Raw genomic sequence first — 19,310 nt, 5'->3', positions numbered from 1 at the left:
ATAATTACTGAAATATTGATAGAGATCGATTTTTTACTATAATAGAAATAAAAGAAATCAATAAAAAATCTAGAAAGTCATCAAATATTTGGTAAACAATGCATGAGTCAAGTAGAATTTAGAAAATATTTCTAACTCAATGTTAATGAAAATACAACATGTCAAAATTTGTGGGATGCAACTAAAACAGTACTTAGAAGAAATTTTGTAGCTTTAAATGCTTATGTATTCCAAAGAATAAAGGTTTAAAATCATTTAATATTTGATCTTACAAAAATAGAATAAATATAGCAAATTAAATTCAAAGTAAATACAAGGAAAGGAAAAGAAAGATAAGAACAGAAATCCATAAAACAGAATACAAAAAATAGACAATATTAACAAAACCAAAAGATAGCACTTTGAAAAGATTTAAATTAAAATGTAAAAATCCTAAGAAGATTAACGACAAGGAAAGGTTGAGAGAGAATGAGCAAATACAGCAATACCAGGAATGAATGAGCAGATATCAATATTTATCTGTAGATCTTAAAGGATTTCATAAGGGAATGTTATGAACAACTTTATGCCAATAGTTTTAGAAATTTAGAGGAAATGTAAAAGTTCTTTGAAAAAGACAACTTATCAAAAGTTTCATAAGAAGGTATAAGAAATCTTAATAGCCCTATACCATGAAGAAATTAAATTTACAATTAATAACAAAAATTCCCACAGAGAAAACTCCAGGCCCTGAGGTTTTCACTGGTGAGCTCTATCAAATACTTAGGACAGGAAAAATATCGATTTTACAAAAAATTCTGATATCAGCCCTATAATTTCAAGGAACTGAATTTCTGCCAGAAACCCAAATAAGCAAAGAAACAAATTCTCCCCTAAGACCTCCAGAAAGGGAGGCAGCCTTGTGGATACCTTGATTTTAACCCAATGAGACCCATGTCAGACTTCTGACCTAGAGCTACAGATAATAGATTTGTGTAATTTACTAAGTTTGTGGTAATTTGTTATAGCAGCAAACTAATACTATTAGTTTAGATACAATTAGAGAGGAATTGACAGCAATGTGATTAATTCAGGAATGAACATCAACGCATAAATCCACCTACATGTTTCTTAGTCTACTATTCAGAGATCAATTCTTTCTCATATGGCTTAACATGCCCTCCTGAAGAGGAGTATTAAAATAGATCTTTGACTAACTCAGGGAATTCTTTTTAGGAAGGCAAGATCTAAGGTCAGTAAATGGGTTGGAAGCCTATTCCTCTCAGTCTCTGCAAGACCAAGCATGGCTGAATTACTTAAAACAGATCAAATTAAAGTTTATAGGGTGATTTAATAAAAGAGTGGCAGCAGTCTGTCTTCTAAGAAACTCCTGTTTGTGATCATTGCCAGTCCAGTCATTCTCTCTTTAACCTCAAAATCAAAGGAGGAAAATGAAAACATAAATATTCTACAAATCCTGGGCAAACAAGGCCTGAAGGAAGGGAACTGGGTTAGTTAAGATATTAGAGTCATAATTTGTTTTGCATTGTACCCAACATAACGCCTATAATATTAGTGACATTTAATAAAAGGTTATTAATTTACAACCAGCCTAAGTTTTGCCCTGAATCCAGAACCAAACAACTTTGTAACGTTCTTATCTTCAAGCCCATTCCTCTTTATTTATTCCCCTGGAAAGGAAAATTATGTGAAGTCCTTACCCACTCCTGTGCTTACTATCAAATCCGCTAATATACCGAAAAACCCTGCGCAGTAGTTAAACATGACGAGCTTGATGTAGGCACTGGTATGACTAGAAAACAGGAAACTTATCAGGTACAAGAAGGGAATGACAGACCAGCCAAACAGCATGAAGATGAACAATGTGTCCAGAAAGTGGTAATCCTTGATCAATACATCCAATCCAGAGGACATGAACACCACCTGAGACACAAAGAGTACAGAAGTAACGTCAAAGTGAAGAAAATTATGCAATGCCTAAGAACTCAAGTCTAAAAACTTAGAGAAGGAAAAATCTTCCTTTATTAGAACACAGAACTATTTATTAATCAAATAATTTTGTCTGTGAGGTACTTCCACTTTTTACTCATCACTGAGCAGAACCCTTCTTCTGCCTACCTTTCTACTTGTTTTTTATCTACTTGGAAGTTTCATTTTGTTCTCCTTGAACAAGATAAAATCAAATTGTGTTCTTTCTTCCCATTATTCCATCTCCAAATAAGCCCACACTCAGTATTTCCAGAAATTAGATCACCTAGCAGGGAAACCTTTTTTTTTTTTTTAAGATTTTCATTCTGGCAGCTGTAAGCTGTGATACTAAGGGACCAACCTCTCAGGGCTCTCCATCTTTAGATTCTGCCTGTTGGCTCTACTCTGTTTCCCAACCCTCGTCTCCTCATCTCAGAGATAACCTATAGAGCTGTTAAGGGAAATAAATTTCCAGAAATCTATATCTTATAAGTTGTTAACTGTAGTTTCTCCAAGTATTCCAGAGTTACCTATTTTGAACTATTAAACAATTATGTAGCAGGATCCTTGAGGAGTGGACAGTAGGTTTAAGCTGAGAATAGCTACTATGTGACTGACAGCACCTTCTCAATGGTAGTAGAAAAAGCAACAAACAAATGAACATAATGTAGGTGAAAATATTTGAGTATTATGGGCCTGGTTACTTTGCTTCTATCACAGCAGACTTTCAGTCTAAAGAGAAACGGAATGAATACAACGACTTACTTATATAGAAGTTGGGATGATCTAGGTATTTTTTTTGTTGAAAGAGTTATAACGTTTAGGGATTTCACTAATTATAAAATGTACATTTTTGGATAGGAAGACATAACATTGTAAAAAAGCAGATTTTCCCCAAATTAGTCTATAAACAAAAATATCAATATTTAGATCAATATTTTAAACTTTATTTTGAAATGTAACATTCAGAAATGCACAAAATATAGATCCATGAATTATCACAAAACAAACACTGCTGTGAAATTACCACACAAAGACTCCAATGCCACTCAAGGCACAAACATCTTCCTCCTCTGTGAAGGTAACTATCCTGACTTCCACAATAATCGTTTTCCTTCTTTTCTTTATGGTTTTAACATAACGTCCCTAAATATTACCTGTATTTTCAACTGTACATAAATGGAATTACAGAATATGTACTTCTTCATACCTGGCTTCTTGCGCCAACATTGTATTTGTGAAACTCATCCCCACGGTTGCCTTGTATGGTAATTCATTTTCATTGCTGTTTAGTATTCCAGTGTATTATTATATCACATTTACTTATCTGTTATAGTAGTATAAACATTTGAGTTGTTTGCAGTGTTTATTGTTTATTATTAGGAATAACATTTTTAAGAATATTCTTGTACATGTCTCTTGCTGCATATATGTATGCACTTCTACTGGAGATAGATATATATTCACAAATCTTCAAAGTTTTAGAAGAAAATGGCAAATTATTTAGCAAAGTGATTGAACCAATTTAAGTTCCCACCAACAGCAATCACAACTCCCAATTCATTACATTCTTACCAACATTTGGTATTTTAGTCTTTTTAATTTTAGCTTTTCTTGTGGGTATGTATTAGTCTATGTATTACTTTCCTATTGCTGCTTAACAAATTACCACAAACTTAGCTGCTAAATCAACACAAATTTATCTTATGGTTTTGGAACTATGCTAAAATCAAGGAGGCACCTGGACTTCATTCCTTCTGGAGGCTCTAGGCGGAATCCATTTTCTTGCCTTTTCAAGCTTCTAGAGGTTATCTGCATTAGTTGGCTCATGGCCACTTCCTTTATCTTCAGAGCCAGAAGCTTAGCACTTTCAAATCTCTATCTAACTCTGACATTCCTGCTTCCCTCTTTTATTTGCATAAGGACACTTGTGATTAAATTGGATCCACTGGATATTTCAGGATAATCTCTGCATCTCAAGATACTTAATTCCATCTGCTAAATCCCTTTTGCCACACATTCACAAGTTCTGAAGATTACGACTTAGACATCTTTGGAGGTCCATTATGTTTCTTACCAGAGTATATTATTCTGATATTTTTTATGGTGGTAAAAATACATAACAAAAAATTGTACCATTTTAACTATTTTTAAGTGTACAATTCAGTGGCATTAAGCACATTCCCATTGTTGTGCAACCAACACCACTATCCATCCCCAGAACTTTTTTATCATGACAAACAACTCCGTATCCATTAAACAGTAACTCCGCATGCTCCCTGTCCCAAGCTCCTGCTATTCTACCTTATTCTACTATTCTACTTTCTGTCTCTGTGAAATTGACTACTCTAAGTGCTCCATATAAGTGAAATCATACAGTATTTGTCCTTTTATGTCTGGCTTACTTCACTTAGCATAATTTTTTGAAGGTTTATCCATGTTGTAGCATGTATTTTGTTACTTTTTAAGATTGAATAACACTCCATTTTATGTATATACAACATTTATTTATTCATTTATCCATCAATGAACATTTGGGTTACTTCCACCTTTTGGCAATTGTGAATAATGTTGCTATGAACACTGATGTACAAATATTTGTTCAAATTTCTGCTTTCAATTCTTTTGGAATTCCACTATATGCTGGATCATATAGTAATTCTGTGTTTAATTTTTTGAGGACCAATTTCTCCACATCCTTCCCAACACTTGTTATTTTCTCTATTCTTGATAATAGCCATCTTAATGGGTGTGAAGTGGTATCTCATTGTGATTTTGATTTGCATTTCCCCAATGATTAGAAACATCATTTTCATGTGCTTATTGGCCATCTGTATACCTTCTCTGGAGAAATGTCTATTTGAGCTCTTGGCCCATTTTTGAATTGGGTTGTTTGTTTTTGTTAAGTTTTAGGAGTTCCTTATATATTCTGGATATTAATTCCTTATCAGATGTATAATTTGCAAATATTTTCCCCCATTCTGTGGGTTGCCTTTTCACTCTGTTGATAGTGCCCTTTAATTTATATGTTTTCTTAATTTTCATGAAGTCCAATTATCTATCTTTTTTCTTTCTTTTGCTTGTGCTTTGCTGTCACATCTAAGAAACCATTGCCAAATTCAATGTCAAGAAGCTTTTCCTTTTTGTTTTCTTGTAAGACTCTTACAGTATCAGCTCTTACATTTAGGACTTAGATCCATTTTGACTTAATTTTTGTATATGGTTTAAGATAAAGGTCCAACTTCATTCTTTTACATGTGGATATCCAGTTTTCCTACCACCATTTGTTAAAAGACTCTCCTATACCCATTGAATAGTCTTGGTACCCTTGTCAAAAATCATTTGACCATTTATGTGAGAGTTTATTTCTGGGGTCTCTACTCTATTCTATTGGTCTATATGCCAATACCACATTCTTTTGACTACTGTAACTCTGTAGTAAGTTTTGAAGTCAGGAAGTGTGAGTCTTCCAGCTTTGTTCTTCTTTTTCAAGATTGTTTTGGCTATTTGCAGAGATTTGCCCCATTTATCACCAGATATTATCCTTCTTTGTCTCCTGTAACAATTTCAGACTTCAGGTCTATTTTGTCGGATATTAGTATAGCCACCTCAGCTCCCTTTCGGTTACTATTTGCATGGAATGTCTTTTTTCCACCCTTTCACTTCAACCTATTCATGTCTTTAGATCTAAAGTGAGTCTCCTGTAGACAGCATATAATTTGATCATTTTTAGATCCATTTTTTTCAATCTATGCCTCTTGATTGGGCAGTTTAATCCATTTACATTTAAAGTAATTACTGATAAGAAAGGACTTTTGCCATTTTGCTATTTTTTTTCTGTAACTCCTACTGCCTTTTTGTCCATTATTTCCTCTATTACTGCCTTCTTTTGTTTTTAGATTTTTTTGTAGTGACATCTTCTGAATCCTTTGTCTTTTCCTTTAGTGTATATTCAATATATTTTTTCTTTGTGGTATCATGGGTTACATATAACATCCTAAAGTTACAATAATCTAATTTGAATTGATACCAACTTAACTTCAATCACACAGAAAAACTCTACTCCTATTCAGCTACTTCCCCCTCTTTATGTTATTTATGTACACATTGTGTACCCACTAACATATATTTATAATCAGTTTTATACATTTGTCTTTTAAAACCTATAGAAAAGAAAAGTGGAGTTACAAACAAAGATTTCAGTAATACTGGTGTTAAGAACTCAATGTTTGCATCCCCCCAAATTCAGATCTTGAAGCCCTAACTCCCAATGTGATGGTATTTAGAGATGTGGCCTTTGGGACATAATTAGGTTTGGATGAGGTCACGAGAGTGGGGATCCTATGACGGGATAGGTCCTTATAAAAAGAAGAAAGATGAGCTCTCTCTCTCTCTCTGCCATGTGTAGACACAGTGAGAAGGTGGCCATCTGCAAACCATGAAGAGAGCCCTCACCAGGAAACCAAATCAACCAGCACCTCAATCTTGGACTTCCCAGCCTTCAGAACTGTAAGAAAATAAATTTCTGTTGTTTAAGCCCACCAAATCTATAGTACTTTGTTATAGTAGCCTTAGTCAACTAAGACAGTTGGCTTTTATATTTTCTTATGTATTTACCTCTACTGGAGATCTTTACGTCATCATCTGGCTTTGAGTTACTGTCCAGCATCCTTTCATTTCAACATGAAGGAATTCCATGAACATTTCTTGTAGGGTAAGTTTAGTGGTAATTAACTCCCTCAGCTTTTGTTTATCTGGGAATATCTTAATTTCACTCTCATTTTCAAAGGGCAGTTTTTCTGGATATAGAATTCTCCAGTAACATTTTTCATCTTTCGGCATTTTAAATATATCATCCCACTGCTTTCTGTCCTTCAAGGTTCCTACTGAGGAATTGACTATTAATATTATTGAAGATCCCTTGTACACAAGGAGTTACTTCTGTCTTGCTGCTTGAAAGATTCTCTCCTTGTCATATTTCTTGGTATGAGTCTCTGGTAATTTCTTATATGGAGTTTGTTGAGATTCTTAGATTTGTAGATTCATGTACTTCATCAAATTTGGTCAGTTTTCAGCCATTAATCCTTCAAATAATCTCTCTTCTCCTTTCTTTCTCTTTTTTCTCTCTGGGACTCTCATAATGCGTAACTGATCCACTTGATGGTACCCCACAATTCTCTTAGGCCCTGTTCACTTTTCTTCATTCTTGTTTTCTTCTGCTCCTCAGACTTGATAATTTCAATTGTCCTATCATCAAGCATGCTGATTTTTTCTTATGCCTGCTCAATCTCCTGTTAAACTCTTCTAAGGAGTTTGTCAATCAGTTATTGTATTTTTTAGCTCTAGAACTTTCGTTTGGTTTATTTTTGTAATTTCTATCTCTTTGTTGATGTTCTCATTTTGGTCATATATCATTTTCCTAATTTCTTTCAGTTCTTTGTCTCTGCTTTCCTTTAGCACTTTGAGCATATTTAAGATGGTGTTTTAAAGTCTTTATTTAGTAGCTCCAATGTCTGTGCTTCCTCAGGGATGGTTGCTGCCATTTTATTTTCTCCCTTTGAATAGACTGTTTTCCTGTTTATTTGTATCACTTGTGACTTTGTTGTTATTGTTGCAAATTGGATATTTAATAAATCAGCCACCTCTCCCTATCTTTGCAGACTGGCTGTGTCAGGGCAGTTTGTCACTAATTAGCTGGGTTTGCTGTGAGACTAGGGATTATCCTTATCCTACTAAGATTAAAGTCTTCTCATGTCTTTATGAGCATGTGCATTGCCTTGGTCTGCATGTTGCTTTCTCAATACCTCTACATATAAAGCTTCTTTTGAATGTCTTAATTTCCCAAGGTCTTACACTAGCTTCTTCTTGGGGCCTTAGATGGTCTATGTTTTTATGTTTCAACTCATGATTTCCTTCTCTGGGAATCTGCAGGTCTATGGTACCCTGGCAGGTTTCACAACCAGTGGTTACACTGCTTTTTCCCACCTGAGATCCAAGTTAGGCAAGATAGAGACCAGTCCTTCTTGCAGCCTCCAAACAGGTCAGAATGTTGCAAATAAGGTCTTCTCTACTCCATCCACTTAAAGGGAAGAAACTGGCAACTGGACTGCCATCTCCTCCAGACCAAGACTATGCTGCACCAGGAAGGGGCTGGGTCAAGGGCCAGTAAAAATGCCATGAAATTTCCTACCATTTTGAATGTGACTTTTTCTTGATTGGGCAGTCTCTTGGTTTCTGTATACCTATAACTGTTTTCCAGAGGTCCTATAAGGTTATTTCAACCAGTTTCTGCTTTTTTCTGACATCACTTATCATTATGTTTTTAATCTGTATTTTCCTGATAATTAATGCAATTGAATTCTTTTTTCATATGTTTATAGGCCATTTGGATATCTTCTTTTATGATATGCCAGTTGTAACCTCTTTCTTTTTTTTCTATTTCTTTATCTGTCTTATTCTTTTTTTATTAATATATAATTTTATTTATTTATTTATTTTCCCCCCAAAGCCCCAGTAGATAGTTGTATGTCATAGCTGCACATCCTTCCAGTTGCTATATGTGGGACACGGCCTCAGCATGGCCCGAGAAGCGGTGCGTCGGTGAGCGCCCAGGATCCGAACCCAGGCCGCCAGTGGTGGAGCGCACGCACTTAACTGCTAAGCCACAGGGCTGGCCCAATCTGTCTTATTCTTACTGATAGAGAAGTACATATAGAATATGATCCAAATATGAAGTTACTCACAAGAACATTAAAATAACTATGTTGAATATGTTTAAGAAAATAGAAAGGTGGAGAGTACACCTTTACAGATGAAGGATTTCATAAGATAATTTAAATTTTGGAAAATAATTAACTAGAAATTTTACATCTGAGGAACACAAATCTGAAATTAAGAATGCACTAGATGGTTTTAACAGTAGAGTAGACACAGCAGAAGACAGGATTGATAAATTGGAAAAGAGATCAATAGAAAATATACAAAGAAATGCAGAGCAAATAAAAGGAAAATAAAGAAAATAGTGTTCAAGACGTGTGACACAATGAAAAGAAACAATATACATGTAAACAGTCAGAGAACAAGAAGAGAAGGAAGATGTAGCAGATGAAATTTAAGAGAGAATAGCCAAGAAATTTACAAAACTGGTAACAGACACCAACCTTCAGATTCAGGAAGCTCTGAATACACCAAGCAGGGCAAATGCAAAGAAACCTAGGCATGAGATAGTAAGAATGCTGAAAACCTAAGTCAAAGGGAGAAAATTAAAAGAAAATAGTGGGAAAAAAAGACATATTACTTTCCAAGGAGCAGTAAAAAGACAACTGACTTCTTGTTAAAAAATGATGGAAGCAAGCCGTAAGACAATGGAATGACATCACTAAAGTGCAGGGGGAAAAAAACCTGCAAAATATTCTCCAAAGGGAAAAGAAAATGAAATAATTCACACGAACAAAATCTACAAAATTTTTTTGCCATCAAACCTTCCCTAAAAGAAATAACAAGGGAATTTCTATAGGAAGAGAAAAATGATCCCAGATAAAATTACAGAAAAGAATGAAAAGCAATGGAAAAAACTATATGTGAATAAATATAAGTGAATCTTTACTGTAAAAAACAGCAATAATAGTAGCTTTTGAATAACAAATATGTAAAATTAAAATGCCTTATCATGAAAACACAACAAGTCAGAGGGAGTCATTGGAATGATAAGGCTCTAGGGTCTTAGCACTATCAGGAAAGTGGTAAAAGCAATAACTTGCACTGACAGTAATTAATCAAATATGTGTGTTAATTTTTAGGATAGTTACTAAAAGAATACTCAACTTAATAGAGAATAGAAAAGGAAGAAAGGGGAACTAAAAGAGATTATTCAAATAGAAAAAGATGATGCTACAAACCCAAATATATCAGTACTTCTTTGAATACTCCAATTATAAGGCTAGATTGTCAGCCTGGAAAAAACTAATAGAAACTATATACTATTTACAAGAAACACTTTAAATATGAATACTCAGAAAAACCTGAATGTAAAAAGATGGAAAAACACTTACCAGGAAAACAATAATTAATAAGTAGCTGTACTATTACCAGAAAAAGTACATTTTAAGGCTAGAAGCATTAGTAGAGATAAAAGGGGGAAATGACATAGTTGATAAAGGGGTCAATCCCTCAGGAAAATGCAATTCCAAATATGTATGCACTCATGGATATATAAACTGTATAAAGCAAACTATGTGAGATAAAATTTCAAACTATATCAAAATTTTACAGAAAAAAAAGTGGGCAAAATATCAGTAATAACAGAGAGATGAGCAGCTCAATGAACAAAACTCACTTAATGACATGTAGAATAACGCCACCAATAACAAAAGGAGACACATTCTTATCAAGTACACATAAAATGTTTACCAAAATTGACCACGTGCTGGATCATAAAATATGACAACATATTTCAAACGAGTAGAATGACTCACAGTGTGATCTTTGAACGAAGTGGTATTAAGCTATGAATATGTTTTCAAACTTCTTAGAAGTCAAATAATACATTTCTAGAAAACCTCAAGGTTCAAAGATATTTTAGAAATTAGGAAATATTTGGAAATTAGTGATAATGAATAAGCAATGTACTAAACTTGTGGGATGCAGCTAAAGCAATTAGATAATTAGAAGTTTTAGGGTTTTTTGTTTGTTTGCTTGGATTTTTTAATCAATTGATTCCGATGCTGCACAAGGTATGCATGGGGTGGGGAAGAAGTGTTGGTAGAGAATGGAGGAGGGAGATCACGGAGCCAGAGACAATGCCTGCATTAGCTCCCCCGGTTAGTTCCTGTGATGACAGAAATGATTAATGATCCTCACACAGTTAGTGGTTTGCCCTTACTCTGCTAAGTGGCTGTCTGGTAAGCTGTGAGAAGAGAACAGCATTGAGCTTCTTGTCTACAGTACTGCATGTGGCAACAAAGAAAGAATATCATGCCGCCCTCTCTACCTTGGAGCTCTCTATATACATGCGTTGCTCTCCCCACCACTTCCAGCCTCTAACTCCTTTTATCTGCTCTAACTTATGTAGGATCCTAGCTATCTCTGAGAACCAAAAAAAGGTACAATCTTCCAACCCTAAAGCCCCATGGACAATGATCATAAGTCTTCTAATAGCCATGGAAGCCAATTAAACTGGCCTCCAAGTCCTACATCTCATTTAAAAGAAATAAACGAGTTTGCTTTACTTTTACAGCAGTGTCTCATTAGCCTTTCCCATAGGATAGAAGTGTGGCTGTGGAGAAGAAAACATGTAGAAAAGGAGAGGAAAGTAACAGGCATAAACAGACCAAAAAAGAAAATTCTCCTGACTTTGCTTTCAATAATAAGAGTTTCGTAGTAGATAATAACAACAATAAACAAACACATAGAGACAGAGATTGGATTGGTGGTTACCAGAAGGAAAAGGGGGAGGGAGGAGGGCGAAAGGGATAATTCGGCACATGTGTGTGGTGATGGGCTGTAATTAGTATTTGGGTGGTGAACATGATGTAATCTATGCAGAAATAGAAGTATAATGATGTACACCTGAAATTTATACAATGTTATAAACCAATGTTACTGCAATAAACAAAAAATTTAAAAAAAAAAGAGCTTCTATAATTCTTCATTATCTATTCAATATTCAAATGTTGAAAAACTCACACACACACACAAAATTGGAATGGTCCATGGAACAACATTTTAAAATCTCTTGAGGGAAACTGGAAAAGCCGAGCATGGCTATCTCTTGTATAACAAGGAATCACAACAGATGACAAGATGGGGAAAAACTAGGAGCAGGAGAAAAATATTTGTAAAATATCTGCCTATGTTTAGTGTGAGAGTGGTCTTCTAGTATGACAGGTTGCAGCCTTCCACATTTGTAGAAGCTGTGGGGCCAGTGCACATTGCAGAGCAAGCATGCCAGAAGCTAGCTCAAGAGACACAGTTCTCTTTCAGCAGACAAGAACATTTTATTTTTAAAAAAGAATGTAACAGAGAAAATTTCCCTTATGAGGCATACTCCACAATGTATTCTCTGACATAATGAGGCAAAGTATTTTCATCTTTCTTGAGAGAGAGATTTAGGTTAATATCAGCCAAGTAGAAATTTTCAGGGGTGTACCAGAGAATGAGCCCTCAAAAGCCTTTGTCTAACACTCACCAGTAGTAAGCAGCAGGAAATGAAGAAGATGATGAAGTCCCACAACAGAGCAGAGAGCCAGAAATTAAGGGCATAGACCCCACTCACAAACTGGATGTGCTTTGCTTTACTGATTCTCTCAGTCACCGTCAGGAGACAAAAGCCACTGACCAAAATACTCATACCGAAAAACAAATTCAAGGCTACATGGATTCCCAACATTCTTCTACAAAAGAATGAATAAAGAAGACACATTAGTAAAACAACAAAGTGGCAAATACCAATTTCTAACAGTAACTTTTAATTATTATTTATTTATTACAAATTATATGTATTAGTATTATTATTTTATTATTATTAACTTCTAAAATTAACTTTTTATTAAGAATATGGTCAGACGAGGAAGAAGAAATGCATTTAAAGCACAAAGTTCAATTCCAATAGAAAAGCATCCGTACCTTTGATCAGATTTACCAGTACTAATCTTTCGAGGCTGGGGTTTGTTGGAGACTGTAATGGAAGCATCAGGGCCAGAAAGTGACTTATAAATAATATTGTCTAACACTGCCAGGGATAATGACGGTGAATGGTATGCCTCATTGTTAAACCAAAAGGTAACTGTCTTTTTGTCTCCGACGACCTCAACGGAAAGTGCAATAATGCATGAGTAAATGCATTCTTTGCTTTCTGCCAAGTAGTCCTGCAGGTCACCTGGAACGAGAAAACAAGACTGGTTACAGACTCAGCATGCAATACAGATCACTTACTATGTATTTTGGAGAGGGAGACTTTACTTGCCTGACATTTTTTCCCATTTTCATCATCTCACAACTCTGATACATCTTGGCCATTCAACTCAAGAACCTTATTCTATTAATAATCCACAAACGTCACAGCTTTTAGCTCAATTTCACTAAGAAAATGTAGGCCATCAGGTATTAATTCCCTCAAATTATTTTTCCACTCTCAAAACTGTCAGTCTCAGGACTTCCACTTCTAACTTTGACAGATTAGCTTACAGAAAACCAAACCCTTGTTAAGAAAAACTAGAAAGGCTGAATAAGAAACACAAAATAAATCTGCTTGAAGGAATCAGAAGATTACTAAGGCAAATACGTTTCAAAAGTATAAAGATCTGAGAGAAAAAAAGGAAACATGCACAAAGTCCAGCATTCTATACTTCTTTTCTCCTGCATACAGTTGTAGAAACATAAGCAGCAGGTCCCTCATCTAAGTGGCTGATCAAACAAATAAACCCTTTCAGGAGGAGGATAATATTATCTAAAGCATTCACAGTATTTTTAACACAATGTTCAGCATTCACTAAAACTTATTGGACATACTAGTAAATGGTATCAAGAGAAAAAATAAATAATAAAAACACACCAACAGGTGATCTGGGCACAAGGAATTAAAATAACTATAATTAGTATGTTAGCAAAAATCAAGTTAAAGAGAGACACCAAAAACCCTGAATCAACAAAAAGTAACAAATGGAAGTTCTAGAAATGACAAAACTCAACTGAGTTTAAAAACTCAATTGATGGTTTAATAGAAGATTGCACATAATTAGAGGGGAGTAACTGAACTAGAAGATACCTCAGTAGATAATGTCTAGACTGAAGCAAAGAGAAAAAGAGATACAAAACACAGTAAACAATATAAGAGATATTTGGGAAATAGTATAAAAAGCCTAAATATCTGTTACTGGAATCCTAGAAAGACAGGAAAGAAAGAATTGGGGAGAAGCAAAACATGAGGATATGAGGTCTGATAAATTTCCTAAAGAGATAACAAATGTAAAGCCCAGACTGAGAAACACCACACACCTCAAGCAGGATACATAGAAAGAAAATCACGCCCAGGTATATCATAACAAACCTCACGGAAACCAAATACAAATACAAAAAAAGGACACTTTTCTTTGAAAGAAGCAACAATAAGTACGACAGCTGCCTTCTTAAAAGAAATTACAGAAGACAGAAGAACATTAAATGATATCTTTAAAGTGCTGAAAGAAAATAACTATAAACCTAGAATGCTATCCTAGCTAAAAATATACTTTAGAAAAATATATGTATAGAAACACCAAAAACTGAGAGAGTCTTTATTGCCAGAAGTCTTAGACTAAAAGAAATACTAATGGTAGCTCTTCAGGTAAGAGGAGAATGATATCAGACAGGAGCTTGAAAATGCAGTAAGAAATAAGGGGCTACCACAAATGTGAATGTGTGGATATACCTAAATGAATATTGACTATACAGAACAACAATAAGGATTTTCTTGTGGAATTAAAATTTTATGCATAATTCAAACACATGATGAGAATAACACAAAAGGCTGGAGGGATAAATGGAACTAAAGTGCTCTAAGATATTTGCTTTGTCTAGGAAATGATAAAAGTACTAGTTTCTATTAGACTCAGGTAAGTCAAAAGGATGCATATTGTAATCTCGGGGCAAGCACTAAAAGAGTAGTAAAAGAGAAATAACAAAAAGGAAACAGAGAAAAAAATGGAATAAGAAGGAAGAGGGTAAAGCACAAATATCATGTGGGGCAGAAAGAAAACAGCAGTATGGTAGACATAAACTCAAACATACCAATAGTTACAATAAATGCAATTTAATACTTGTTGAAAACGTTCAGTGCATATTCTCTAACCTAGTCGCACTAGTGGTCGAGTAAGATTCTACCAGACTGACCCATCTGCAGATTACAGCTATAAGCTCTGGTCAAAATACAAAACCAATTACCTGATAGCACTGCAGAGCACATGCAGATGTGAGAAAATAGTTGATGCTGAAAGGAAGGAACACGGGATAAAATTCGCATTTTGCTGCTTTTATCCTGGGGCAGGGCTTAGTCAGCATACATGTGGGGTTGGCTCACGCGCCTGTGAAAAACGTGGTCTTTTTGGACTGGGAATCAGAGAAAAATTTTGAGGCATCTGTGGCCGCTGGAGGAAGGGGCCAGAATCCTACAACGCAAAAACTCAGAAAGAGGCACCCTAAAGTCTGCCCATATCTTTGGCTGCCACTGAAACGTGCCTGTATGAAAAAGGCTCATAGCAGATGAGCTAAGGAAAAAATGTTCTGAACTAAGACTAGCACCGCCCCTCACACACACAATTTGCCTTTTGAGTGGAACAGACTTGATTGCTTGCTAAAACAGAGAAATATAAGATACTCCAGAGTAGCCACAAATTATCATTTATAATGCCCAGTCTATAGGCCACATTTACTCAAAATGCAAAGATCCAGGGGAAAACGAACTACTGCCAAAAGAAAAGACAATCAACAGAAACCAACCCCAAGATTATCCAGATGTTGCAGTTAGCACACTAGGATTTTAAAACAGCTATAACTATCCTCAATGATGAAATAAATGTTTGTAATACATAAAAATATAGGATATAGATGAGAAAAAAGTGGAAATTCCAGAAGTAAAAAATAAAACAGTATGTGAAATTAAAAAATTTCACCGCATGGTCTTAGAAGAATGGAGATGACAAAGGAGAGATACAATGACCTTGAAAACAAGTCAGTAGAATTAATCAATCAAAGAATAAAAAGAAAAAAAGATTAAAAAATAAATAGGGCCTTGGGGACCTGGTGGATAATATAAAAAACCTAATACACATGTAACTGAGCTTCTAAAAAAAAAAAAAAAAGGAGAGGTAGAATGGAACAGTAAATATATTTCAAAAAGTAATGTGTGAAAATTTCTTGAACTTGATGAAAAACAAATTTATAAATTAAAAAACAACCTCAGCAATTCCTATGCAGGATAAATATAAAAAGACCACCTCTAAGAATATTATAATCTAAGTACTGAACAACAAAGATAAAGGGCAAATTCTGAAAAAAAATCAAAGAAAAATGACAATACTTTCAGTAGAACAAGAATGTGAATGACCAAATTTCTATGGAGCCCAGAAATAAATAGGATAATATCTTTAAAGTGCTGAGGAGGAAAAAAAGAACTATTAACCAAGAACTCTATATACAGTGAAAATTTTGTTCAAGAATGAAGGCAGAGTGGCAGAAAAAATGGCAACACGGAAGAACCTGTCCCCCAACAAAGATTAACAACTCAATAGCTATCCACTAACGAAAACAGCTCCAGAGACCTTTTAGACTCCACTTAGGAAGTTTTAGCAACACTGTGGAACAAAAATCTGAGAATAATCACACAAGTAGAAAAGGAAGACAATTTCCTTTTGCCTGCATCATTCCATCCCCCAAGCTGCCATTGTTCAGCACCAGAAAGGAACTTCTCAGCTAGAAACGTTCCTCTTGGCAGAAAAGGAAGAGCAGCGTGAGCGAAGAGCTTCTCCAGCCTTGCAGGGCGCTGTGTGAAGGTACTGCCTCAGTTTCACCCCACCCAGAGTGGGATAAAGTGAAATAAGTGAAACTTATTGAGCGGGCTAGGAACAAGGAAGAAAAACAGGGGCTATTATTTGCAGACAGGCAGTAGGAGCGATTGTGGGTTCAGAGACCTGCTCTGCAGAAAACACAGCAGCTTTCACCACTGACGAATTTAACAGCCGAGAGAGCCCCCTCAGACCCCTGCAGATCTTGCCACAGGTATTTGCGTTCGCTAATGCCAGCCACCTCAGTCCTTCCTGCTTGCCTCCCACTCCCTGCCCTGCTGGAGCCCCTTCCCACACCAGTAGCCATCCAAGGTCTCTCTGTGGCTGAGCAAGTGTAAGATACCAGCCATGTGAATCCTTCCCGACTCCTAGCAGAGCCCGGAAGCCACGCTGGCAGCCAGTTCGGCTTCTACAGTTGCAAGAGCACAAGACACCAGCTGAGACCCCTCTGGCTGACCCCCATATTCATGCTCACACTCAGGGCTAGCCCCTCCAGCTGTGCACCTACATGATACCAGCCTAACTCCCATCATTAGCCTCCACTGCAGCACCCACGCAAGGAGGAGAGAGTGTGCAGCCAAGGCTGAAGGCATGGACAGCCAAAGCTCCCTGCAGCTGCTTGTTGACTCGGATCAGGCCCTGCCTTCTGTCACTAGCCAGTACCATGGAGCCCACCTGTAGCTAGTCCCTTCAGCAGTGTGCCTGCATGCCCTCTAGCCTGACCCCTGTCACCAGCTTCCACGGCAGTGTGCACCTCCAGGGGTACAGTATGCAGCCATAGGAGAGCATGCTGATAGCTAGGAACTCTGCAGCTGCCAGTTGTTTCCAACTCTTGCTACCCGCCCTGGCCCCCATCACTCTGCATATGTCTGCAACTGGCCTCTGCCACTACATAGGTATCTGCAGGTAACCCTGCAACTGAGTGTCTGCACACCACTGGCTCTGGCCACGACTGCTGTCTGCTCTGGTCCCTAGCTACCAGACCTGAAGGTACCAGGTACCACTTAACGACCCCAACAGCCCTTGTAGCCAGTGCAGACCCCTCACAGTGCTTGCCAAGTACCACACAGTTATTGATGCTGTGGACCCCAGTGACATGAGCTGAAGAGATATCATGCACCCACAAAGCCAGTGCTGCCATGCAACCCCACACTTGACCCAGGGTCACAGCAAAATCGAGCATGGCCCCATCTGCAGGTTAAAGGCTTCCCTTACCAAAGTCAGTCCATAAAATCTGGGAGAGCCTTCTTCAAAAAAAACCTATGCAAGGTTACCAGGATCATGAAGAATCAGGGAAACATGTCTCCACCAAAGGAATACCGTAAACATCCAGTAGCTGGCCCCAAAGAAATGGAGATCCAGGAAATGCCCAAAAAAGAATTCAAAGTAATTGTTCTACAGATGCCCAGGGAGCTATAAGAGAACACATAAACAATTCAATGATATCAGGAAAACAATACAAAAACAAAATGAGAAGTTTAACAAAGAGCTAGAAAACAAAAAAGAACCAAATAGAAATTTTGGAGCTGAAGAATACAATGACTAAATGGAAGAATTCAATAAAGAGCTTCAACAGCAGACTTAATAAGCAGAAGAGAGAATCAGTGACCAAGATGACAGATTAATTGAAATTATCCAGTCAGAGAAGCAAAAAGAAAAAAAAAATGAAAGAAATGAAGAAAGCACAAGGGAATTACAGGGCACTATCAAAGGAAATAATGTACACACCATTGGAGTCCCAGAAGGAGAAGAGAGGGAGAAAGGGTTGGAAAGCTTATTTAAAGAAATAATGGCTGAGAACTTGCCAAACCTAGGGAGAGATTTGGGCATCCAAGTTCATGAAGCTAATAGACTGCTTCAAAATTTTAATCCAAAATGTTCTTTTCCAAACACATAATAATAAAACTGTCTAAAACCAAAGACGAAGAGAAAATTTTAAAAGCAACAACAGAAAAAAAGATTCTCTCATACAAAGGAAACCCCACAAGGCTAATAGTGGATTTCTCAGCAGAGACCTTGGAGGCCATGACAGAATGGAATGATATATCCGAAGTGCTAAAGGAAAGAAACTGCCAACCAGAAATACTTTACCCGGCAAAGCTGACCTTCAGAAATGAAGGTGAAAAAAAGACTTTTCCTAATAAACAAAAGCTGAGGGAATTCATCACCACTAAACCAGCCTTACAAGAAATGCCAAAAGTTCTTCAAGCTGAAACAAAAGGATGCTAATTAGTAACGTGAAAATATACAACACATGGGTAAAGGTAAACATGTAGTCAGATTCAGAATACTTTAATATGGTGATGTGTTAACTACTTAACTCTAGAATAAAGGTTAAAGGACAAACATTTAAAATAGCTTTAGCTTCAACAATTTGTTAATGGGCACACAATATAAAAAGATATAAAATGTGTGACATCAAAAACATAAAAGGGGGGAGTAAAAGGACAAAATTTTTGTATCCAACAGAGTTAAACTGCTATCAGCATAAAATAGACTGCTATATAAATATATACACACACATATATAACGTGTATATAACATATAATACATAACATATATATGTAACATATATATATATATATATGATGTTTTATGTAAGCCTCATGGGAACCACAAAGCAAAAATCTACAATAGAGACACAAAGAAAGACAAGGAAATTAAAGCATACCACTACGTAAAGTCATCAGTTTACAAAGGAAGTCAGCAAGAAAAGAAGAAAAGAAAAATGGAACTAGAAAACAATCAATAAGATGGCATTAGTAATCCTTACCTATCAATAATTACTCTTAATGTTAATGAACT

The 19,310-nt window shown here is 36.1% G+C and overlaps 1 protein-coding gene and 1 long non-coding RNA gene across 3 annotated transcripts in view; one reads left to right on the top strand and one right to left on the bottom strand.

Moving 5' to 3' along the window:
* The window catches only part of LOC131422573 (phospholipid-transporting ATPase ABCA3-like), a 224,008-nt gene that overhangs the window by 49,538 nt on the left and 155,160 nt on the right, over window positions 1-19,310 (bottom strand). Inside the window, exons 20-22 of the mRNA XM_058569911.1 lie at window positions 12,592-12,844; window positions 12,155-12,359; window positions 1,701-1,923 (exon numbers count right to left, since the gene is read on the bottom strand). Coding sequence (XP_058425894.1) covers window positions 1,701-1,923; window positions 12,155-12,359; window positions 12,592-12,844 — 681 coding nt within the window. The remainder of the gene's footprint in view (window positions 1-1,700; window positions 1,924-12,154; window positions 12,360-12,591; window positions 12,845-19,310) is intronic.
* The window catches only part of LOC131422574 (uncharacterized), a 71,708-nt gene that overhangs the window by 22,487 nt on the left and 29,911 nt on the right, over window positions 1-19,310 (top strand). The window lies entirely within an intron of this gene.

Source organism: Diceros bicornis, chromosome 26 (assembly GCF_020826845.1).
Source record: "Diceros bicornis minor isolate mBicDic1 chromosome 26, mDicBic1.mat.cur, whole genome shotgun sequence".
Taxonomy (NCBI): domain Eukaryota; kingdom Metazoa; phylum Chordata; class Mammalia; order Perissodactyla; family Rhinocerotidae; genus Diceros; species Diceros bicornis.
Note: the sequence above shows the minus strand (reverse complement) of the source record. Positions and strands in the feature narration are given on the sequence as shown.